Source organism: Temnothorax americanus, unplaced genomic scaffold (genome assembly GCF_048541705.1).
Source record: "Temnothorax americanus isolate GAGA-0224 unplaced genomic scaffold, ASM4854170v1 Scaffold5, whole genome shotgun sequence".
Taxonomy (NCBI): Eukaryota; Metazoa; Arthropoda; class Insecta; order Hymenoptera; family Formicidae; genus Temnothorax; species Temnothorax americanus.
Genome location: NW_027509657.1, coordinates 4,983,920 through 5,010,624, shown reverse-complemented (window position 1 = coordinate 5,010,624; position 26,705 = coordinate 4,983,920). Strand labels below are relative to the sequence as shown.

General features: G+C 39.9%; 2 protein-coding genes across 5 annotated transcripts in view; one reads left to right on the top strand and one right to left on the bottom strand.

The window, feature by feature from the left end:
• Positions 1-26,705, bottom strand: part of LOC143904062 (uncharacterized) — a 404,129-nt gene that overhangs the window by 61,950 nt on the left and 315,474 nt on the right. The gene's annotated exons all lie outside the window — the stretch shown is intronic.
• The window catches only part of LOC143904053 (uncharacterized), a 325,508-nt gene that overhangs the window by 81,110 nt on the left and 217,693 nt on the right, over positions 1-26,705 (top strand). For all 4 annotated transcript variants that reach the window (XR_013258841.1, XM_077418274.1, XM_077418273.1 and 1 more), the window contains exon 4: positions 2,634-2,775. Coding sequence is in view for 3 of the 4 variants with exons in the window: in XM_077418274.1 (XP_077274400.1) it covers positions 2,634-2,775 (142 nt within the window). In the remaining variant the exon portion in view is untranslated. The remainder of the gene's footprint in view (positions 1-2,633; positions 2,776-26,705) is intronic.

The window sequence follows — 26,705 nt, the reverse complement described above, 5'->3', positions numbered from 1 at the left end:
ACGGGATCTGTTGAAAACAGGAGCGGTCGGAGAGCAGCGTGGTATCCTGAGGAAAAATAGGGGGATCATTAAGTACAATAACAATTTACTATAATAATTACGATAATTATTATTTAAATTGTTATTGTACTTAAGGAAACAAGTGTATAATATGATACAATCGATATCTTCGATATAGATATCTTGATCGTCAAGAAATTCTCTGTGCACGTATATACATAACGCTTGTTTTTTGACCAAAATCATCTTTTTACAAAAGTGTATTTCAAGGCTTTAACTAAAAGATTACAAAACAGCATAAAGAAGTTTAAATTTAATTTGTTTTATGAGAATCGCGTTACAAAAGTTCAAGTATTAAATTGTTTAGATATGTGGCGTGGATCGAACGTTCTGCCAGACTCTTCCTCGAGCCAGCTCTGACAGAAACGAACAGCGGACGTAAATTTCGGTACAACCTGCCACGGGATAGGTGGATAATTAATTTTACATGAAGCAATGCCGCATACGGGATGCGCGTAAGCCTCGAAGACGTCGCGATGAGGAAGTTAAAAAGTCTACACACAGCGTAACCCATCTGGGGATTAATGGGATAATTGTGAACGCACGATGGGGAATTCAGTCACTGTCTGGCTACGCCGAAGCGCGTTTCGCGTCATTAGAATGCATGCATGATGAGTAATAGCGCCTTACAGTCGTAAGAAATTATTAGAAGGAAATTCCCTTATGACTACATCTTCTTAACTCGTACAAATGTGAAGAATTAGTAAATTTATATTCTTTCTTTTTTTCTGTGTATTTTACAAAACTTTGTCGCTGGACAAGTGTTCTGAAATATAAAAACTATACTTAGACTCTCGTCCTTATATTGAAAATTTGATAACAAATCAAATGATTGAAATATTCACATATTTCCCAGGTGTCCGTTTAATTAAGTACGATTAGAAATAATTTACGGATGCAGTCTTTGCATGCGTATAGATATCTGTCTACTTTATCAATAATTTTATTTGCTTCTCATTAGCGGTAATTTCACTTAAGTAACGGTCTACAGAAAATTAATGGTCTTCTGCTAATACGTCGTGAGAATGTATTCTTTCGGGCACGCCGGACATCGTTACGTTAATCCAATCAAGACGTCGATAACCAGTTGCGGCTGCAATGTTATAATGATCCTTCGTAGCGGGGAGATACGTATCGTATCGACCTCTCCTCCTCATTCCGAGCTGTTTCCTATGTCGTGTAACGTGCAATCTGGCGGCCGGTGATGGCCGGTGACGGTGGCAATGGTGTGTGGCGCTTGCACAATAGATTCGGTTTGATACATCGCCGTATACGGCACAGGAGACCGTTAATTTCGTGGCCTCCTGCCCCACAATGCCCCATACACACCCGCATCACCCATTCTGCGTTTAGACCCCATTCTCCCTCAAATGTCGTTCATATTAATAACTCATCCAACTAAATAATAGCGTTTAACGCCGTGCAGCACGTCACTAGATTTTAGTGCTGTCTGTATTTAATCTGTATTTAATTTATCCTGCTATCAAACAACTCCTTTCCTACCGAAAAACAAATGAGTTGATTGTTTGAGAATTGTGAAAAAAAAACTTAAGATTTAAAGTATTTATAATGGATTTCCCTATGCATTCACATATCTTGTATACACTAGACTGCAGAATAATTTACAATAATTTTATGCATGTAGGTATTTTTGACAAGCGAAGTTTTCATTTAGGCAAAATATTTATCGCATTTTAAAAAATTATTTTTGCATTTTGTATTACATGTACTTGATGTAATGAACAATTCTTATTTTGCAGACATATTTTTGGAGTTTTATAAAATTTTAACAGAGTTCTCATAATGTTAAAATAATAAATTATTTCTAACTATTCTAGCACAAAATTTTAAAGCGCAAAAGATTAACAGACATTATTACTGTAATTGAATTGCATCGAAGATGCATAGAAAAATATGTGTTGTACGGGTTACAATATGACATGAAATTCAGGCACGTTCTGACGTACTTTAAGCAAATCGAAGACCTCGTTTCAGTCATACGCGAATGTTCTCTTCTCGGGAAGAGACACACGTGCTTCGACTTTGAAGTTATTCTACGCATGCCGAGAATTTCGTGCGTGCACAAGTGACCTGACGTCGTTCACCGAAATGTTCCAGCAAACTACATGCCAACTACGATTATAATCATGGTACCGCCTATTTTCTAACGTGACATTCATATATAGTCGACAAATTGTGATGGTAATTTCGCCAATTAGCACGGAATACTTTGTGATACTGACATATAATATAAAATGGAGAAATATTATTATATTATGTGAAAACATAATATTTTAAAAAAATTACTATTTTTTAATTCTTGGACGTTTACTGATTTGACTCGCCATAATTTCTTAGAGATGTACCATATGTTTAGTTAAGGTTACGTAACTCTTTGTTCGATCTTCGGGTTCTGCCTACTCGAGCCTTCGGCCGAAAATATTTTTCCCTGCTTCGAACGTCCCAATTATCATGTAGCACAGTAATAATCATAGCTGCGCTCGCTTTCTACGAGCTGTTCACGAATCCTGCATGGCCTGATCGATGCTCATGTTAATCCGTTTCTGTCTCAGGAATAATGCCAACGTTGTCGTCCCGCCCACCGTATCGGCCGTGTCGAAGAAAGAGCCGCAAGAGAACATTGCCCGGATAGCGAAACGGTACCTCGACGATAACATGCAGCAGGCGTGGATCAATCCTCGTCTAATATCGATGGTGAGTGAATATAAATGCAATGATTATACGCCGGATCCGCGCGCGTGCGCCCATCCATACCTATTATACTTCTTGGCCCGCGCGGGCGCGCGTAGTATATACTATATACACACGTGGGGGGGGGGGGGCGTGTACGCGCGCGTACTTTCCGAGCCGGCCAACAAATTAGTTTGCGACTTCCACATTGGGAAAGTTTCGTGATTAATTTATTGGGCGGGAATGCGCGCACACTACATCCACTGCACGGAAGTCGAAACGCAGCGAGTTTCTAACTTGTCCGGACTATTTCTGTGATTTCTGGTTGGAGAGTCCGGAACTGCGCGCGATATATAGCGCGCGGGATCTCTCAAGGCATCTCAGCGATAGTGTGCTGGAATTTTCACGGCACTACTCTGTACGCAGAAAGAAAATGTCTTTACGATATCGCATAAACCGTCGGTCGATCTAGAATACGGCTGCGGCAAGCTGGCGACAAATTTTTACGACGCTTTGAAAGGGCTTACAACGGATTTCGCTTCAAACGACTTTTCGATTTTGTGACAAACAGCATTTAAAAGTCGACACGTTTCTTTTACGATTGAATCCGAACGAATAAACGAAATCCCAATTCTGATTTTTAATTCTAAATGAAGAATGAATATGTATTGGAATAACTTAAGGTTTTTATTGTTAGTTACTCTTCAAACTTGAACGAGACAAGATCGTTTTACGGTAAACATGTCCAACGCGCCTTTATGTTAGTTTTTGAGTATTCACTTTTTTATAAAAGAGAATGTCTTGATTATGACAATCCAGAGTTTGCTATTCCGAAGAACATTAGATAACTCTTATGCTCCGTTCAGATGTAGTCATGTTTGATGTCATACTGACGTTCCGAATATCGCGGAAACAAATTATATGCGCGCAATACCAGGTCAAGTGCCTCATTAGAGTTGCAACCGAGCATTCAAAATGTTCCGTGAAGCTTTAAAGTCGAAGCCAACTTGGAACGCATCTCATTTGCACGCGACCTAGATACTTTTCGCGAAATGTAAATACAAAAGTGGGGAATAAATGACGCAATAATTCAAACGATCTAATTACCATTAAGATACTCTCTTTTTTGGATTACTTTTTACATTGCTTTTCGATGCTTTATGCCTTATTTAATAATATAGCGAGTGAACGAGAAAAGAGTTGTATATATGATTCAAGAGTCTTTTCATTTTCAATACATCAGACTTCTGGTTTGCTTTTTCATTGAATTACACGTTATTCAATGCGCACACATTTTGTAGAGACTCTAATTGAGAAATAGACAGGTTCCGGAAGCACAAAAGGGAAATGTTCCATATAATTTACAAATAATTTATACAATTAAGAAAACGTTTTTTTCGAAGCATTTTATCCAAGTTTTTACGAATCAATATAGACATTTGCTACATCGAAAATTAATTAATGGACATTGAGTAGAATTTATTTGACAGTTGTCTAAAAATATACTACACATCGTATAAAGTAGTTGTTTAATTTTTTTAAATGATGTTGAGAGAGTTAAAAAAGGAAGTCATTGTAGGTAATCCATTTGTATATCTTCACGTGTATTATCTCTTTCATGTGTAAATTCGGATTATACCGGCACTCCATACGCGGTGACCGGTTATATCGTTGGCAGCTCGGCGTGGCGCGCATCGGACAGGTAGAACGAGCGGACGGGTCATTAAGCGAGCCAATAACAAACTCGTGATCCACATAACCCTTCGTTACGTTCGCGGGTGGGTGCTATTAGCCCGTGCAAGGCAGCAATCACTGGCCGGCGGATAGGACTCGTTTTATAACGCGTCGAGGCAGGTCCCGGTCGCGTCGTGCGAACTCATTATTTCCATTTCTTTCCGCCCTTCTTTCGTCCATCCTCCTTCCGCTGCTCCGTGCCTCACTGCTCGCTCACAGTGCCTTCCCCGGTCTCTTTTTGCCTCATCGCAAACGTTATGTAATGTCTCTGTTGCGTGTTATTTCTCCGCGTGCAGCTTGTTGCGCCGATCATTCGACCGTGTGCACACCTGTGCGCGATAGCACGCGACGAGCGCCCTTTCGATGAGTCTTTGGAGGAGTGTAGCGTGAGGTGCGGCAATGCGAATTATCACAGCATAACGAATCAAGGATTTTGCAAGTCAGATCTTAGATGTAAACGAACTCAGATCTTAAAAACCTGCGGAATTCTATCCGTATTAAAAAATATGTCAAACATTGATACTAATGCATATACTTAAAAAAATAAAAGAATAAACTGGACTAAACTTCTAAACAAATTTCCTTCATGCTTTTTCATGAAAATAAATACTGAATGCGAATATTGATAAATTTAATTATTGAACAAATTCACTTGGAGACACAATGTCTTTTGAAATATTTCATTATTTTCTATACTGATATTAAAACGTGTGTAAAGACAAATGTATCATGAATATACGATACTGAACATGATCGAGCAGAGATGGTTCACGCGGTGTATTTCAGTCAATGATAATAGAAAGACCTGTTTCTATAATCAAACACCGACGAAAGATTCTCCGATCGTTTTCTTCCCACATGCCTTTTCCCCGGCATCGATATTGGCACGTGCATTCATCGACTTCGCGAAGATTTACGATCGTTCCGTATTACTTATGCCCAGCGGGTTTATTAGCATGATTGGTCGCTCCGAGGATAGATCGTTGGGCGCGCAACCGGATCTCGGTTCTTCGGTCTTTTCTTGCTCCTTTAGGAGGAGCTCGATATCTCGATCTTTTTACCAGTACGACCGGTGGGTTGCCGCGAGCTCGAAAGAAGTTGTTTCTTCAACTTCTGCGTAAGTAGTTACCGGCGCTTCGTCAGAAGCCAACGACACTATTTGTAATTTGTTACATGGGTCGCCTCGTTACGCGACCGGCTTTAAATCCTTACGATCTTACCGTCGCTGCCCATGGGCGATGGGGGCCTATCATCTCGCTAAGCACCAAGCCTTCGAGCGTAATCCAAACCTCGGCCTTAATGATTTTTCAGATTTAATGAGCGCGCGTGCTGGATGTGCGTCAACGAATACCCACCTGCAACCGGCGACAGGAGAAAAATCGTTTACCAAATCTTATATGTAAATTATTCGAGACACACTCACTACCGTATTTCACGCGTAATCACCTCGATAATGGCCCCGTTAAGTATTTACATCGAAATCTTTAACGCGCAGCAAATTCGTATATATTTAATAAATCATAGCGAAATGTTGCCAATGTAGTTTTATATTGTCAATAATATAAGCATTTGTGTAAGGCCAGAGCATATTTTAAGATTAAAACTAAATACATTTATAGTTAAAAAGAATAATTAATTATCGAAAAATATCACTTTTATTCAGCAAAAGAAATTAATTGTTTCTTTAATGTCTTAAATATTTAATATAATTTTAGTCTTAATCTTTAAATAAAACAGTACGTCACCCATAAATGAGTGATAAGGCCTTTGCGAAAATTTACGCGACATCCAGATATAGATGACATGGCAGTCAAAGTGTTAATGATCATATAGTTTTCCAAAACGTCAAATATGAATACGCAACAAAATTCTCGACTATGCATACAAATACGCGATTGATCATGAGATATGAGAGTTAATTAAGGAACGACTTCTGCGTCAGACTATTTCCCGACTCTCATCAGCCGTTTAATAATCTCGAAAATTCTGACAATCAGAAAGGTCTGCGTATTCGCGTACAGACTCATAGTATCTACATACAGGCTGGCGGCTTTAGCGTCTCTCCCGACCGTTCTCCCGAAGTGCTCCGCATTCGCCTTCTCTAATAACAATAATAATAAGAAGAGACGGAGGGCCGTTTTAATCAGAGGGTTCGTCCGCCTGACGTGATTAACTCGAAGGGCCAAGGAGGACTGAGGAAAGAGACGAGGTAAAGGGCGGATGCCGCTGTCATTTCGGGTGTTTATCATATCAGCGAACTGAGGGGTTGCTTTTCGTCGCCTCGACCGGCGGATGGGGTTAAATCTTGAATTTCACGACTTTTACCTTCGTTTGCTATTTCCTCCTGTGCCTTTTCGCTGGCCGATTCTTTTATTTCGCTTCTTTCCTGTGTTTCATTATTCAACTCGAGCGCGGAAATGTTTTTCTTTTATCTTCGTCATGGACATATTTTATTTATTTTAACCAAGTGTTATGCAATATTCATTAGTCGAGCTTTGTCCACACGTAGAAGTAACCAAGCGAGGAAAGAGACTTCCTACGGTTAAAAGACTTTTTAATATTAAAAAAATCGGTTATTGAATGAAACAGCGCATCGAGAACGCAAAACATCTCGCGCATTTTCAGAAACTAAATAGGTATACATATGTACTTTTGTCCTGTGATAAGTATCTTCTCTTTTTAAAGAGGATGTAATTTTCCTATAGCAAGGAAAAAGGGCGGAAATGTACAACAGTTATTCTTCCTTTTGATGCTGAAGTCACGTCTACGGAATTTCACAGAAGAAACTCTCTCGTTCTCGCTTCTCTCCCCAGTCTTCTCTCGCTGATCTTACGCGTCTCGCGCTTCACTCTGAAACTCTAATTAACAAGATTTTCCTGTGGGTGTACGGGAAAGTGCGTTCTGACGTCGACATACGCGATGGAGTGGTATCAAATATCATCAAAGGACTCAATCATTTTTTTAACTATAAAGAGAGAGTACAATCTCTTCATCTCTGTCGCCGAAAAAATTACAAATATATAAAATTTGATTTGTTTTCTAATGCATAAAAAACAGGATCACTCTAGATTTGCCGCTTCTAGAACACTTTATTTTATATCTTTTAAAAAAGATTTCTTTGTTAGAATAAGAAGTCAATTAATAAAAATATTTTGTTTCTTACTTTAGAGAGTTTACGTATTAAGAAATATTATTTCTTAATACTATTTTGAATTGCAAAAGGAATAACAGGAAAAGGAAAAAAGATGTCGACGATCAGAACTGTACTTCCTATGTTAGGAATGTACAATCGTAACGCCCTTTACATCTGCGGCTTCTGTATCAGGTAGCGCCGATTAATCCCGACGAAACGGAAAAAGCTGTTTGCTTTCGCCTGAGAAATCCTTTCGTCGCCTTCGGGGATTTTCGCAGTGAGACTTCTCGAATAGTATCGAGTGTCAGTACTTTTGTCGTCGCGGGATTACTCGTCAAAGAATTTTTCACACGACTCCGGGCAATATCTTCGATCGGACGCGATATCGACGGCATTCTTGTAAAAGTCATGAGTGCGGAGACCGCTTATTTACTTGGTGTTTTATTCCCGGATGGACGACGTCGCGAAGCGAGTGCGGATATTTCATTCGCGTTCCAAGAGAATTTATAGACATTATCGCGGTATAACTTTGGCTTAGGCCGCAAATGAAATTATTATCTCGATAACTCTGAAATGGAAAGCAGATTTTTTTACTCCTCGATAGAAGGGAAGGTATAGGATCGTGAGAATAAAAATTTAAAACAAGATAAAATATAATTTTAACCATTTGGAAAAATAGCTATAAATAGTAAAAGTTTCGGGCATGTTATCTATGTACCTCATAGAATTAAATTACCAATTAAAATAATGACGTTAGATAATAGGAATATCACATATTCTTATTTTTTAATCTAGTAAATTAGTGCGGATACGGCCTGGAATTATCTGAAATTTATTCTTCGTGAGGTTGAGGCGGCAGTACTAGTTGGTGGGTTAGAGCTTATTGAAGAAACTAGCGTGGCGTCGGAGACACAGGAGATAAGCGCGAAGCGGGATGGCGGATAGGAGGTTGCTTTAATATTCGGCTTTGTTCGCTTCATTAGCGCGGCACAAAAGTGGCTTAAAATAATTGAGTCTACCCGGGTATAATAGCTATTCTGATATCCCATTGTTGTTTCGGACTCGTAATTCGCGGCATTATCAATGGGTGCTTATTTCCTCATTGTGCCTGTGCCCATTGTTTTTGTTTAATTTTTCAACCCCGCCTCTACTTTCGGTCCCCTTTTCCATCGCGCATCCGGCTACGATTGCCACGACGATGTCAAAAAATTGATTTATCGTCGGATAACCGCACGCGTCTTAAAGTTTTTGCGTGGACGAGCATTTTTGCCGCTTCCCAGCGAGGAATGATTTATCATCGGAAATTCCTTTATCATTCTTCTTGCTGATCTAGCCGGTACAACATCCTTAATTTTTAACCGTGGATCGAAGGGGCGGATTCGTAAAAAGCCGATAGTAAAGGGGCGATTATATGCGGTGTCTTTTCCGCCCTCCCCAGGGATATATTGCCAGTCTTTTTAATCACAACTTCGAATTTTTCGATTTTTCTGCAACGAAAACTTGACTGGACGTTTCATACATTTTTATCATATTTTTATTTTCCACGCGTTAAATATCTTCATAACTCAGCTCTAATCTATTATTATAATAACAAAATTAAAATTTTATTAAACTAAGATTTGGTTGAAATTAATTGAAATTTAGTTAATCTGTTTTCATTTCAAGTTTCAATTAATCGCTTACAATCAAAGTTTAGCAGATTTGTTCTCTCACACGACTGAGCTGCATCACAAACTACAGTAGTCTAATGTTGTGTAAAATTAGCGACGCAATCTCCGCGTCATTTTCTATTCTGTTTTCCTATTTCTGTTCGTCTTGCTAGCAAAACGCAATGATACACATTTTCGTACTCAAACTGTGCAGGTCGCCACGAGCTTACTCCGGCGTGATGCTCTGGCCGCGTTTAATTGAATTTTTAATGCGAACGTTTCATTTCGTCGTAAATGAAGACAAAGACTACACTTTTTTAATTATCACATTTCACGAGACGAGGTACGCTCATCCGGAGGGACACCCTGGATGTTTCTTTCTCGCGGGAGGCGCCGCCGCGGCACCTTAAGGGCTGCTACTAGATGGTGGAAAAAAAAGCAGTCAAAATAGCGCATTCATGAATTCGCAGCCGTAATTGAGGGTAAAATCGCTAAAAATTTTAAAAGTGTTTCTCCAAAAAAAGTGTGAATGAGCAATAATTAAATGAGCATACACTTCTTCCATCTCCTCAAAACAGTTAAAATTATGCTGGTTACGAGAATATTGCAAAAAACATAATTATGCTTTAGCTATTATTTTTATGCTTTAGCAGTTATTATTTATGCTTTAACAATACTTTAATATTGTCTATGTTATAATATATCAAATATATTTACATATGTAATTTTTCTTTATATAGTAGAATATATATATTCTATTATAGGAAAACGAGAAAATGATCTATGGTAAATTGCGAAAGAAACAATTACAAATTTTTCAATTTTATATTATTTTCAGTCTATTAAGGCAACAGAGAAATCAAGATAGTTTTTTCTCCAGTATGAAATATAAAGTTCCCTAAGAAGAAGATAACTTTATTAGTTTCACTTTTATGCAGCTTCCGAAAATTTTTTGTTTCTCGCGGTCGTGTAGCGCGCCACCAACATTTCTTGTTGGCTTTGCCTATTATCCGACCACTCTTCTGCCGACGGAATCACTGGGTTTATGGTAAATTGGATGCGGAATTCTTATCTTTTTTTTCGGTCCTCTTTCGCTTTCTCATTCTTACGGCCTTTGTTTTCTCCCGCCCATTATCTCCTTACTGTTCTTTTTAAACATCTCCTCGTTTATCGTCCATTCTAAACCTTTATGCGAAAGTAATCTGTTTTTACATTCTCAGAATATAAACGTCATTATCGATAATCAGGTATCAACGAAATTATGTTAGTTTTAATCTCCACCGTCGTCGATGTCGTATCGGGAAACAAGGTTGTTTGCTATCGCCAGAAGGAGCGACAAGTAATCAATGAAACTTTGGATTGATCTTATACAATTAGCGTCTTAGAATGTACGCCTCTGAAATTCGTGTTGAGGTTGTTTTCGGCTGTTTATGGCTGTGCGCCGCAGAGCTGCGGCTCGTTGACAGCTTCTGGATTTTGGAGTAATTAATAACGAGAAGTCGTGCGCACGACTAGGGTGTAAACTTACTCTCTCACGGCTCTTCAATCCCTTTTCATGACGGGTGGCAATGTAAATGAAACCTAGAGGCGAAACGTTTTCTCTTATACGATTTCGTGATGCACAATATTGATATTGTTTTAACAAGTAATAAATTTAATATTGGGTATAAAGGTATTAATCTTTTTCTTATTTTCCAGAATATTATTATATGTATGTTGTAAGATAAATCTATCGTTTGCATTAAAATTTTACAGTTACTTTATGTTAAAGAAAACCTTCACAACTTCAATGTATTCATATCTTTAAAATATTCAAATATTTTTTATAATGATTTTTATTGAAATAATTTTCATGATTACTTTAATTGTCATTAACACAGTCCAGTTGATAAACTATTTTTAATAATTAAAGTACTGTTAACTGTTAAGAAAATCGAATTTGGGCTCCACTCTCGACTCATTAAAGAACGCGGTAGGAGTACGTGTTACAAGATGGTGACATGATTAATATAATCCGCGTCCCGAGGCGGGCTCTAATTCGTTCAACAACCGATTGACTCTCGACACGCTCGCCATAATCCAGACGCCGCCGTCAGCGATCCTTCGAGAAATCGCCATGGAGAAACTTTCGGTCCCCCTCTCGCAGTTCGGCAATTCGCATCGGAAAATCAATCGAGACGACTCCCCGTTTGCCACCCTCTCCCCCATGGAAATACGCGGCCGTGTCGCTATTATTCAACAGCGTCATACGTGCAACATCGCCATAATGCTGCGGATAACACCGCGGAGTTATATCGCGAGAGAAGGAGCTGTGTGCATGCTCGAGCAGTAAATCGGCACGTAAGGGTGTAAGGGGTAATATCGCGGAACGAGGATACGGTCCGCAAATCCCCTATGATCCCCTCCTCAATGCGCAGCTCGGCGTCTTAAGGTTATGATACCTACCTCCGAGCCCTCTGTGATCTCGGTTTAATATTTATAAACCGGATATATCACGGCGCATACCTGCGCGAGTATACGCGCCGGAACGAATGGTGCACTTGCCACCAGAGATTGACTCGATTCCGCCCCACGTTTTTCTAACGACGTCGTGAGACCCTTATAGCGAGTACCGCGACGCGATGAGATTTACAGATGCCGATATCGTCCCTCTTTTTTGTCTTGCTTTTTACGGTATCTTTGTAAGTTTATCATTTATTAATTTTACTGTTGGAAACTGCGTTTCTTTGCTTTGTTATTCTATACTTATTATTGACACATATAAGCGAACTGGCTTTTGAGAATCGCGTTGTTCGAATAACCATTCAAATCGTCGAAGAAATCGCGATTACTTTCGACTATGAAATTAATGCCGTCCATTTGCAAATGGGGACGTGAGAGGTTTGAAGGCGGGGAAATTCGGCGTCGCGCGACGCAGCCTTTTAGGAGCTTCCAATCTTCAGGAAACGAATTCCCGATCTTGCTCTCGCGCGCGATTTCGTGCAGTGTCAATGCGACGCCGGTCGCACCCCTAAAAAGATTCGGGTCATTTGGTAAAGTGCTACTTTGTGTCACATAAAAAAAGCGTCGACGTCCCTCACCGCCGGGCAGTTACTTCCCAGTCAGCGTTTTCCAACGGCCAGGACCTTCGCCCTCCGCGGTGGCGGAGAAGGAGGGCAGAAAAGAATGGTTCGGAACACAGTGTGCCCTCCCTGATTTCGGAACACGCGACACCTTTGCGCTCTTCCGGTACATTTACGTCGGGGAAAGCGTAATTTGCAAACGTATACCTTACTTGCAATCAGTTCCGTTAAATAGATCGCTACCTAATTTAAAGTTTACAATCAGATGAAACGTATAAATGTGGATAAAAGGTCTATTTAAAAGATTACAATAACGGCGGAATACTTCCGATACGCGATACCCCCGTTCTGACGTTTTCGGCGAAGTCTCTCGGAATTCATTTGGTATTATACTCGCGAAACGAATTACGCGATACAGGGCAAGAATGGATCGCTGTCTCGGCTACTGGCGTCACAAACTCCCGCGGGAAACTTTTCCAGAATTTCCCGCCGCGCAATTGTAACGACATACCGACGAGGGTGGAGAGGAGAGAGAGAGAGAGAGAGAGGGAGAGAGAGAGAGAGAGAGAGAGAGAGAGAGAGAGAGAGAGAGAGAGAGAGAGAGAGAGAGAGAGAGAGAGAGAGAGAGAGAGAGAGAGAGAGAGAGAGAGAGAGAGAGCGCCAGAGAGAGACCAGGAAGGAGATGCAAAAAAAGCCGCGTGGCAGCTTAATCGCTTCGGAAATGCATAGTGCGTTGTCGGGGCAATAAGTTATCCGTGTCAAGAGAAAAGATTGGGCATAGGGTGGATTTCCGCAGGGTTGGATCGAAAGTGAGAGAAACGGTAGGAGGAAGCACGTGGAACGCTGTTAATTTATGGACTTATTTTTCCCGGCATGCGGCCGCAATTAATCCTGCTCTGTAATTGCTCCCTAACGCGGCTCGCGAAAGGCTCTTTCAAACTTAATCGAAATTGGTCGTAGTTGTCGTCGGGCAGTCTTCCTTTGACAAAAGTTGACTCTTTTTGTATTGGAAACGACAATGCTGAATCACTACAGCAGAGATTCTTGTCGATATAATCGAAAAATCATTTCTTTACATTAAAAAATGGTATTGGTTTTACATGCGATAACGATATTTAATATTCAATAGAAGCAATGTCCATTCAAAGGTATTGTAAATTGTAAATGCTTCAAATAAAAGACCGCATGCAAAATTGATCTGAAATTAATCTGTACTCTTTCGACAATTTTGCCAATGTAAGCTAATTATGATGATAGCAGTGTATCCACAACAGTGTATCAAACTTCGCTTGAAAAGCGCAAATAAACGTTCTTTGAAGAGCTTTGTCGCTCCGTGTACACAAGTGTATACATGCGATGCGCTGCGACTTCATAATTACACGCGCACGGTTGCCAGACGATAAGGATATCCTCCACAACAAATCTCCCGCAGTAGTGTAGTGGACGGCGTAGAGAGTTTCCAGTTATCGCTGAGAAACGGGCGTTCTCGCCGCCGTCGAGATCGCTCGTATCAACCCGCCCGCGCCGCTTCGTATCAACGTACGTGCGAACCCGCTCGTATTAATGAAGTCTTTCGGGTTGAAAGCGAGTTGTGTGTATCGAGTTGCAATCTCATCCGGCTGCGCATCGGCTTCTTTTCCGACCAACCGTCTGACGAGAAACAAAGCGATCGTAAATCCTCCCTCGCCTTCCACCTCTGGAACTCCTCTTACTTCCGGAACGGTGCAGTGGCGGGAGTGTTTTGGGCGGTTGCCCGCCACTCGCCGGGAATATATCCGAGATTCGCGTATCTTTCCGCCCCACTAATTTCGGGGTCGGAGAGAAATGACCGTGAAACAGCGAACGATACGGAGGAGCACGGCGGAGATCGTTAAGTGTATTAGGAAACTGTTACTCTTGCGACAAACCGCGTTTTGCGCTCCCTTGCGTCGCGTGGTGGTGTCTCCGATGGAAGAACGGATAAAGACGGAAATGGAAACTTCGCAAGTGCTTTTGATAACAGGATACAAATTTAACGATATATGTATCCGACGAAAATCACAAAACTTAAATGCAAAAATAGAGTGTATTGTCTGATATCTACTTTGGCATGTAATGTTTGATGATATTTTATTGTCTCTTCAACTATTCTTGAAATCAAAATTTAAAAATATAATATCCATGTAACGATTAAGAATGTTCTTCGAGAAAAAAAGAACAGATATATAAAAATTTTAAAGGAAAATTAGTTATTGAATAGATATAAAAAATTAAAAAATACTTAAAAAAGGTATATTTCCCGTATTTTTTCAAATAGATAAATATTATTTGTATAGAAAAAAAGAGGAAATTTTTAATTATTAATGTAAAGAGAATAGTATATATATGCAGTTGAGACGTATCGAAATTGTGTGCTTCTACCTGTTTTATTAAATGACAAAACTGCAACAAACGCTGGATGGTACAATTTTCTAAGGTCGATATTCTTGGTGCCTCACGAACTGCAAGAACTCTCGTTTTTCCGTGAGGTAACCTCCTCCTTCTTATAAATCATACTTCTATTCGGTTGGTTAAGCTCGAGTTGCTCGCCGTATCCGTCGTCGACCCTTCCTCCGCACCCTGCGGCTATGTTTATGTGCCATTTGCTGAGAAAGTGAAATAATCGTTGTCGTTGTACTTTCGTTGTCGGCGCGCTTGCCATTTTCCTTCCCTTTGGCCACGGTTGAAGCAATCATCCTATTTTTCCGTAAGCCATTTCGTCTATTTCTTAGATTGTCGTAACAGTTTCCGCTCTTATCAAACTATACCCAGATGAAAAAAAATATAGTCATCTGTCTGCATCGTTCTGCTATCAGTCACTTATCAAGAAAATCTATATTTTATCGACAAAAAGAGATAAATAGATTATTATATAATTATTTTATTATGTGATTTTATTCTTACAAAAGATTAATTAAAAAATACATATTATTAATAAATGAATTTTGTAATTATTGTCGTTAAATAGACAGATTATTTAATAATTATAGATTATTTAATAATATCGGAAAGTATCGATATCATAAATATGGTGTATTTCTATACAGCTATATGCGGTTGCGATCCGACATCTGTGTATGACCGAACTGAGAAAATATCTAAATGATCGTAATAAATTGGGAATTTTAAGCGTAAAATTCTTCTCGTCGTTTCGTAAAATGATATTCAGGGATTCAACAATTATTCTGTTATATTTTGCGGTCCATTATGCATCGCGAAATTCTCGGTCGCACGCGCACTCACCAAAGCATCGGACCCGTTATTAGCGAGTAATGCGCGCGATAAATGATTTTAAACAAGTTAATATATAAACGCAATTTTCGATATTAAACTCCGCGTGACGTATCGGAATTCGTTATAGGGTCGGAGAATGTGCGCGGATATCGACAAAACTTCGTATCGCTACTCTCGAAACGACCGTGGGCGCGAGGGCCCTCGGACACGATATATTGTGGTCGGATCGACGTGTGCTCGTCGGATTTCCATGTTCAGGAATTCCGACGGAATTCGCAGCCTGTCTCCATTTGCGACGATTTCAGCCGAGTATGCCACTTTTTTAATGCGCCGCTGCGGTTTTCTCTGTAAAAGTTTTACATTATTTCCTCGAAATTTGATCGTTTTTACGCGCCGATCGTTGCTCAAAATTTTAATACAATGAACAGCAGGTGAGAATAGAGTAATGCAATCTGTTCAAATCGAAGTACATTTTCGGGACTTTGAAAATAATGCGTCGCTTCTCTTAAAGAAACTTACATTTGATTTATTACTAAAAATAGGTATGTTAAAAAACGTAAAACATAAGCAATTATAAACTTGGATAATAATATGCAATTACCATGCAAAGAAACATTATAATTTAGTGCAATATACTTCGATACACTTTGACAGTCTCTAACATGGGAATATAGAGATGATATATGCACGTGCCATAATTCAGAAATATCGAAGAGCGCTCAAAGGATCCTTTGAACCTCTTTCAGTTATTTCTACTTAAATGGCGCCGGGTCGTGAATGTGTATAAATTTCAGAGCGGCATTTAAGAATGCACATTCACGGTTCCCACGCCGTCGGCGAGTAACTGTATGCACCCACCCGCGATTCATGGCGTGTTATTGCATATGTCTCGTGAGAATATCTTTCATGCATGCCCGTTTTTTGCGACAAAAGCAGTCGTGCTGTAAATCATCTTATTAATACACTTTTATCAATGAGCCATGTTCTTACCTTGGAGTATTGATATTTTATATCGAATTTTATATTTCAAGATTTTTCTTTGGAAATAATTTTTTATTCTTTGAGTAATGATAGACTAATGGAAGAAGAAGATATAAACAAACATTGTTGTTTAATATGAAATGGATTGCTAAAATTTAACATTCACAAAATTTTGAAAAACACAAAATTCTATATTCTGCAATTATTTCTTTAGCCTATTGATACATAGTTTTTAGAAACAAATTATATCTTTTTCCTTTGCTGTATATTATGCTTTATTATAATTTAAAAAAACGTCGAGAATAAAATAAAAGGTCGATTATTTTTATTGCTATATTATTATAGGCAGCTTAAAATCCGCGCTATTAGATTCCAAGTATAAAAAAGTATATCTTTTCAAGATATCACGCCAAACATTTTTTAACCGTAATGACACCACTGGGCAACACGATACGGACTCGGAGAGAGAGAGATTCCGACACTCGTCACTGGGGGATGGCCTCTGCCGCTCTACCCTCTCACAACCGCGGAGTTGACGGCTGATTGAAAAGTTAGTGCGCCCCCAATCGAGAAGATGAGTCCCCGGAATCAAATCACGGCTTCGACGAGGGTGGATGCACGGCGGGGTGGGCGTCTCTAGTGCTCTGACGCCGCGCGGCAAGAGAGAAAGAAAGAGCCGTATGGAGATCGTCATGGCGCCTGTCTCCCAGGCCATTAAGCGGTATTGGAGCTCGCTTCCGCCAGGAAGATCAAATCTCCAGCGACTCGTTAGAAATGAGAACGACGTCATTCCTCGACTCCGTGCATCCAGCGCTCATCATTTCGTTTACACGTACGCGAAACGTCGAGCTTCCGTGAATCGGCTGCTATCGATTTTATGGAATCTGCAAACGAGAACGTCATCGGAGTAGCAAAATGCAGGAAATGAGAAGCACACGATTTAAGGATCTTTTTTTTTGAAACGGTAAAAATCATTATATTTTACATCCTGCAATGAAAGCTGATTATTTCGAAACTAGAATTTAGTTAAGTCATTATACGTAACTAGACTATGCGTAATAATCTTGTTGATAATAATATGGAGAACTTTTTGATGAGTTCTTCGCGTCCGATCACATGTCACTATACTATCTGATCACTTTCTCTACTTAATTATAAAAAATTTCCACACACACACACGTACATGGTTTGACCGTTTTAATTCTAAATTTATAGCAGAATTTTTCTCAATTGTCCTGACAGAATATGAGATAATTTAATATCACATAATTTTTCCTTAAATTTACTTCGGTAATTTAGTAATAAATTTCGATAACTTGAGATTCTTCGAGGCGCGATAAAGAACTTACAGGGAACATATGGGATCGTTTTGTCTCTACGATACATCGGGGGGTTAACTGCGATTCTTATAGCCGCATTTGATCCCTCGCACGCGTCGGTCACGACTCGATCACGTACTTGGTCACGAGAAGCCACGGGCGGCCACGCGCCGCGGTTAGTCGGGAGCGGAGAAGCGCGTGTCAGAATGCAATTTGTCCAAAATGCTTTCGAATCGCGAGAAAGGGACCACCCGGATCGATCGCATTAACGACATTTTTACGTGATACGCCGCCGCGGCACGCAGCGACGCACGCGAGCCGTCGCCACAGCGCGGAGAGGAAGGAGCGTTTCGCTGGGGCCCGAGAAATAGCACCGAGGGAGAGCGCCGCGCATTTAGCTAATCAGATTAGCGGTGGTAATTAGCGGATCCCCAGAAATTCGTCTGCACACCCCCGCGCGCCGATAATTAGCGATAGCGGTCCGTTAATCACACACGTTAACGAGAGGGCCGCTCGCTGCATCGGCCGGCCGCGGCGGTTTGTTTTCTGATGGATCCACGAATCGCGTGGCCGCGATTCCACCCCGCGCCGCGTAATTAATTGTCGTGAACGCATAAAAACTCCGGCGCACTCGCCGTTACTTCCGCTCGAGAGAAGCGCGGCGGGGCGTCCGTAGAAAGTCTCCTTGCCCGCTTCCTTTCCCCATCAAACAGGCGATGATAAACAAAGGGAAATTATTTTTCCTCCTTTGGCTGGGACAATCTCTCGTTCTGCTTTATCGTGTCCTTCTGATTGTCGGTGGGGATAGCTCTGTCGCATAATTTTTCTTTGTGCATAGAGAAATTAATTATTCTGTCTAATTATCGCGCGCTGCTTCGCGAATAGTGGGTCTTCATAGAAATGTTTTTATCAATGAGAGATGTCTTTGACATGCGCTAACATGTTGAGAATATTTCGTGTCTTTAGCATCTATTTCAGTATTTATTAGTTCCGTTTTTTTACTGCGATTCTCACTTTATACTGCACGAAAAGCTGATATTTCATGTTACACGAGAAAGCAGAGTTTAAGGGTGTTTACATTTATTATATATAAAATGATAATTCTCTCTATGCAAGTTTTCGGAGCTTAAAACATTCATGTACGTCGCGTGTCGTGAGACGGAGAGAAAAAGGCGAGCTGCTTCGTTACTAAGGTTGTTCGCACATATACAGCGCGGCATCTGACGCGTCCATTATGCGCCAGTCGCGCGCATTAGGCGAGCATAATACGCGCGGAAAGACTTTTCTTTTATGCAAGTCTATCTCCCTTGAGCACCGCTCAGGAAAAAATAGTCGCCCCGGAAGAGTGAAAGAACGTAGTCTGTCCCAAGCACTCTCCGGGTAATCGAAAATAAAGGAGCACACAACTATGACCGAGACACGAGAGCAGTGTTTCAAGACGTTACGAGCAGTATAAAATACGCGAATAATTTTCTCATATTTTTATCTAGTCGGTTGTTTGAGATTGCAACGAGAAGAACTCATATGTTTTACGGGAGACATAAACTAAAGCCCTAAACGGAATATCTCCACAGCGGAAGTCAGTACTTTTCGCGAATATAGAAAGATTAGAAAGTACAAAGTTTTATGCTCGGCATGATAGCTACATATCGAGGAATTAACAAAAGGGCATAAGACAAAAATGTATACAGGGATACGTATACACGGAAAGAACGGTTTTGCCGAAATATTTAAAAATTTAGCTGGATGCAGACCTGAAAATAATTTTGTTGCACCAAAATGATTATGTAGAACTGTTGCAAAATTTTTTGCAGCATTATTATCATGCTTCAGCGACCTACTATAATTATTTTGATGGTGCAACAAAATTATATTCAGCTCTGTATCTAGCAAAATTTTTAGATATTTTAGCAAAACTGTTCTTTCTGTATATCAATCCTGTTTTAATTAAGTCGACATGCACTTTAATTAAAGATTTATAAGCTCTTTCAATATTATACGTTTACCCTCGCCATGTCAGGGGCCATTCGGAAACAATTCTTTTCGGTTTGTGATGTACAGGACATAAACCATTCCAGTTTAATGCACCCAGAGAAATTACTCTTGTCACATAGAGAGTCATGAATGATGAACTAGGATCTGGATGGATACGATGGGTAAAGAAACGCTTCGCAGAAATCCGCAGTGCGCTTTAATCAATGCTAACAATCCGTTTATGGCACGGAGGGTCGCACGCGTTTGCCAAAACCGAAGGGCGAGAATGACCTTTTCCGGGTTTGCGAGGGTCAGTTCTCCTCCTGCTGGTGCACGAAATTGCGTTATCGAAGCGAAACTCATTTCATCGGGACGACACTGGCATGTTCCGTCCTTCGTCTCGAAAGAAATCATCTCCGTTAATGTCGGCTAAGGGAAAACCAACGAACGATAATTTCCTTCATACCATCAAACAAATGAGTAAATTTATTGAGTAACACACTAATTGAGTGACAGTAATTAATGGAGAAGAAATTGAAAATCTAATTACTTTTATCTGACGTCTGTGTAAGTTAACGCGTAACCTGTTAACAATTTAAATTCCCGTAATTGAGCAAATTTATACCTTTGCCATGGCAAGAAGTTGGAACAAAGCTCGACGACGATCGAATTAACGTGGTTTATTAAGAGCCAATTAAAGTCTGAAGGCGATTACGTTTAAATTTATGGTTTGTTGGAGTTCATTTATCGCTCATCCATCATTATCTTCGTTTTAATGTACTTATTCAGTTATGGTGAATAGCCATCTTACAGTGATCGCTTTTTTCGCATTAAGCAAGTTTGCCTTTATTTACCTGCCAACTTCCTCTACTTGCTTTCCAGTTTCTTCTAGTTCATAGATCCCCCTTTTCTTTTTTAACGCAAGGACGAAAAAAAGCATTACGAGCCGAATAGATATTACAATTCTGATTATACATATATCTATCACTGATATATCATAAATATAAAATTTTATAGCAATTTTACATTTTAATATGCTATATAATTATATGTATATCGTATTGCCGTTTACAATTATCACATATTGAGCCAGCTGTCATACATGCACACACATGATAGTTGATATTTTGTGACAAATTTTCGTACTGTTTTATTTTTTAGATTGAAATCATTTTGAGATATTTAATGACAAATCTTTACGCTTTGTCGAATGCGATTTAATTTTTCTAAAGATGTGATATTTCTATACTTATTGTTAGTATATAATATATCTGATTCTCGTTATTATACCTTTTATTGGCCAGCGTCACGATGCACGTATGTGGCATGAGTGCACGCGGCGCACTTGCATCGTTGCGTTGCGGCGCGATGCAACGAGGATGCGGCAGCAGCGGCGGTTTTAATTACAATGCAATTTTCCTTGCGGTGCCCAATCCCTTTGAAATGCTGTTAGGCTTCCACTCGAATACACGAAGCAATCACGTACCTCCTGGGCGAGGGAACGTCTCTCATATCGCCGCGACGTTTTGATCCGCGAAGATTAAAGGGGTCCCGCCCTTTTCCCTGCACCCTTAACGTGCTCGCGTCGTCACTTCCGTGCCCCATTGTAGTGGTGTGCGGAATTTGGCACGACCGCCGCAAGTGCGTAAATATGGCGTAGGGCCGGCGCTACGTCTCTTTTTCGCTCCCTGAGTTCGAAGGGACTCGCCACCGTCTCCATTCGAATCCACAACTTCACGTTTCACGGCCCGGTAACGGCGTCGATCCTAAAAGTCGTCGGAAGCAGACACTTCGCGTAATTTCTTTAATGCGTAATGAACATGGTAATAGATCTGAAGATATGAATGTGATTAATTTGAAGAAATTGTGTTTTAATGATTATTCTTAATCGTTTTAAGATCAGATTGATGCAATGACATCAATTATAAATGAAGGGGTAAAAGCCTTAATGGTGCATGTAAGTCAATATTTAAAAAAAATTTGACTTACACCACTAAAGCTTTTACCCCTCCAAATGTATATATATATATATATATATATATATTTGCCATTTTTTTTTTGATCAGTCATTTAATATAAAAAATAGGCTGTATATATAAAGGTCTTTGTTTTAACGAGGAGTTTAGTGTTTCGAATATATACAATAGTGTTTCAATGTTTCATTGATGACGATACTTCGTCACGCGGTATGTTTTCTACCCTCGAATGCGTTTTTGCAGTCCACCCTCGGGCCGGAGTACTATATAAAACCCATTTACGATCCAATCCGGTCTGATAAATTCCAGAAAACGTACGAGTCACGGACGGGATGCGTGTTTGGTATATAGGGAGGATGCAAGAACCATAATGGATTATCGAGGGACGGTGTTCGGTAATCGAATACCATTTAGGATTAAAACCCATCAAATTTTCCTTCTCCTATTAGCGCGGGAAGACTGTAACATTTTTTCTCTATGCGCATTCGTCTATAATATCATTGCAAAATCTATGGCATTTCCGTAATATTTCTTTTCACCCGATGATAAAGAATCGCACTAGTTTTTTTTCAGGCCTTGAAGTTTCAAGGAATATGCTTGCCTATACTTTGCCCTTACAGCTTTTTACATATTTTTACTTCGCATTGCTACATCTTTATATCCTTTCATCATTGAAAAAGATCGTTTTCAAACTCTTTTCATGCACTTCCGATCCAAATCTCTTTCACATTTTATACACATGACGCGCGCTTCAAGTGTTCTACATCTGTAATTCGACGTCTATCGATTTCTCGAAAGTGCGAGAGCAGTTGTTCGCGACTTTAAAGTCCTGTGAAATTGGGCCGTCCGTCGTAGAGAAGTTTGCTTTTACGACGGCCGATGCTTCCGCGACCCTTCGCCGACGAAGAGAACGAGCTTACGAATGCCGAGTAATTTCTTTGTCGTCTTTTAGGAGCGACGTTCCCCACGTATAAATCAAAGGGCTCGTAAGGGCGTAATGATTCAGCGGAGAGCTTTTGTCGTAGACGAGTGGCCTTTCCTCTTTGGTTTTTCGTCGCGGTGCTTTATGTTTCGCGAGAAACTTTCGTAATAGCTCCGGTGCTTTCTGATATCAGACAAAATTTAACAAAAACCGGAAGGTATAAGTTGAAAGTTTTTAAAAAATTTTACATACTGAATAGTTAACTTTGGATACTTAAACATTAGACATTGAAATTATTTCCAACGTTAAAAGAACAGTGCTTATCATTAAAGAATTAACTTTCATATATTACGCGTTTGAATTACAATAAAAATAAAGATTTCACGTTTTTAATTTTAAAAATTATTGATATTCATATGCATTGATTGTTTATCAAATTTCGATAACAAGATATATATTTTACGAATAAAATTCTGCAACTTTTATATATTGCAATTTATTTTCCTTTATGTATTACATTTATTTGAAGAGCCGCAACCCTCATTCTCAAAGATTTTCTTACGTCATTCTTAATGCCTGACATATTAATCCGACCACGTTGTGTTCCTAGTAAGATTATTCTCCCTGATAGATCCGCGATCGACCCTCACAGTACCTTTTCCTCCGTAACGCACACGAGACGTGATCGCCGGATGATCGATGGTGACGCGAAACTTTGGCATCGCGAGACCGCGCAGAGCTCGAAAGTGGACAGCGAAAGAGCGAAACGCACTCGACGCATGGCGGCGCGGGCGCCTTCGTTTCGAGTCCCAACTTAGGAGAAGCAGACACTGACGTTCCCATCCGTCATGATGTCGTTGAGCATCTAGCCGTTCTTCAAACCCCTGGAACTGCGATCGGTAAACCCCATGTGCGCGCATTGCCGGTGTAATCGTGCACCAGGTGCCACGCTGACGTCTCTTAACGAAGGACGCGGCCCTCTTCTCATCACTCCTCGCCCTCACGTTTTCTCTCTTTATTCTTTCTCTTTTTCTCTTTTACTGCTCCATTTTCTCCTCCCGGAGGAAGAAAACGGCCCAGAAACGGGGCGCTTCTTAACAAGCATTGGACGTTCGTGCTATAAAAGGGACTTTTTTGCTTGTTAGATTGTTTGCTCGCCACGGCGGCCCTCGCTCGAATCGGGACGGGGCGACGACGCCTCCGCCTTATCGAGATTGCACCGGTTACAGGAATATATTTTTTTTGTCAGTTCTATTTCGATGATCAGTTCGACGGGATTGAATTGGAAAATCGTGAGACTGTCTTCATCAGTTCTCGTTTCTACCCTCATGATAGTATTCTTTGCGATATTCATATATATTTTGTAAAAAAATATATATATATTTCTTACATCATCATTACAAATAATGACTTTGCCTTGTAATTAGCGAGTAGCTGTAATATATTGACTTTAAATATTTAGAAAAAATGCGAAGAATTATCAATAATTTTAACTCAAAATGACACTTGGTACAAAAGTTTTCTATGGATACATCGGGTTGTTTGAAAAAATTCGTGTAAAATATTCTTACTTTTTCAGTCCTTAATTTATGTTTAATTTGGAATTGAAATTTTACAAATTAACACACTTAAAAAGATTGCAATATATTACTCTTGATCACATATAATGCATAACATTCGGCGATACTTCTAAACTATTACATACAAGTAGTTTTTTCCGCCATTCAATTTTCAACCGTTGCCGCGTTGTAACAGCACCATTTCCGACGATGGACGGTCAGTCGAGCGGAATAGAACCATCAGATTAACGGAATTTTTTAGCGGGCCTTTAATTTTTTTTCTGGATACCTCGCCGCGAGAGTGCGCGCAGTCGTCCCGTCAGACTTCGCAAATCCTTTGGCCAAACAAGCGGTAGAGGATCTGGCAGGTGCCATTTGCCATTGAAATCCTGCTGCCATTAGAGACGTCCGATCTAAATCCCGGTGGCATTTGCGCAGCGGATTGTCGTCTTATCCGAATGGTGGCCCTACCTTCTCCTGGAGGCCGGGCACGCCGGGCCCGTCAGCCTTCTTCTTCTTCCCCCCCGTTTTCTCCCTTGCGCATTTCGGCTCCTGTTATTTCACTACTCGTTCTTCCTTCCTTTCGCACGCGCTCTCATCGTCCAGCCGGTCGATATAGAAATTCTCCTGAACCGTTTCTAGCAACGAACGTTACCCTGTTAAGATCCGCAAAGCAAACAGCGGCCGGTAGATAAGAGTGTCCTTCGGGAGCCTGCCAGGGATAACAGAGGGCTTTAAAAGGCTCGCGGCGTTTTCGCCAGCGACATATAGCACGGCTGCGCCCTTCCGTCCAGAATTCGAAGCCCTATAACGCTCGTCTGCAAATATTTTCGATAATTCCCGGCAGCTTCTCGATAAGACGGACATTTTTACCCGCATGCTCAACTATTATTTTTCCAACGTGTTATTATGAGAAATAATTATTTATTGTTTTGCACAAAAAATATAGCGTCTTTGATGTTAATGTTTAATCGTGTATCTATATTTAATCAAATGAGAGAAGAGATAAACTAATAATATTGCAATTAGAGAGAAAGGAGGCATCTTGCTGTATATTATTATATTAAACTTGTTGAATGGATAAGTAAAATTGAAGTAAAAATAATTTGAGAGTCATTGTACAATTAAGTGCGATTATATAGACTAATATAGGAACTGTATGTCTATAGGTACATATGTCTTATGTTACATCGATGAGAAACGTGAGAATTGCACTAAGTGAGCTTTGACGGATTAACCCCATCTCCCGATGACAGCAGGGCATGGTAAACTCGTCGGCGGAGAATTACTTCGCACAGAGAACTGAACAAGTCAAACAACTCGAATGACTCTCGACAAATGAACGTTAGAGTTCGCTGGCTCTTGCCCCCGCGGAAAGTAAATACAGCCTGGGAGTTATGTAGTTGATTTTGTCCAACAAAGCTACAATTCGATTGCTCAACGCTGCTGCCAGCCGCACGTGTTTTACGTTTGGCCCTTTCCCGCGTTGCGCGTAGCTTCGCGAAATGCTAATTTAGCCGCGTATCGATGTTCGCTATTTGTCAAGTACGCGTAAAGGCGCTCGCAGCAATCCGCGCACGTATGTGGTGCTGTTTTATGTGAAAGAATATTTTATAGCTCCTTAGCTATGCAACTTCGTCTCTTTGCATGCATTAGGTAACGTCGTCGACATGTCTACATAGCGTGCCCGAAATCGCACAATTTTTTACAAATTTTGTTCACGAAGCTAATTTTGCAAAAAAAGATTGACATTTCAGTACCATGGCATTATGATCTTCAAGTTATTATTTGATCGAGAATTAAAATTCTTAAAATATACACGTAAGAATTTCTTTTAGACAATTTTAAGTGATATTTATTTTAATAAATTTTTTTAAAATTCGAATTTTTATTTTAATTATTCAAACTTAAAAGTATATTAAAAGATATTAAAAATGAAGAAAATTGGTGTTCGATCAATTTTAGCGACAAATTGATCTTTAAGAAATCTATATCGTGACTTTTGGACTTTATATTTTAAACTCTGTACATTTATATATATTTTTTAAATTGATGAATTTTCTGTGAGATTTCTTGGAACTCATACTGACTTCTAACGAAGCTATGCAATTTTTCCCTCCCTAGTTGTATACTCAATTGGTTCCTAAAAATCCAAGTAGTTTTACCATTCGGAGATACAAATGTTTTCTAATTTCGTGAGAGAAATAGAGATAAGGTTGGAAAAGATTGGATTGGGTAAAACGGTCGAATAATTTAGTCTCTACAACTCGGCGAACGACGTAAAACCGCATCACTGGGTCGCAAAATATCAACGTATTTATTATGATTTCTTGATTATCTAGAAGTTCCAATTAATTATTTTTAACTCTAATACAATTTTGTTGTTGTACGTG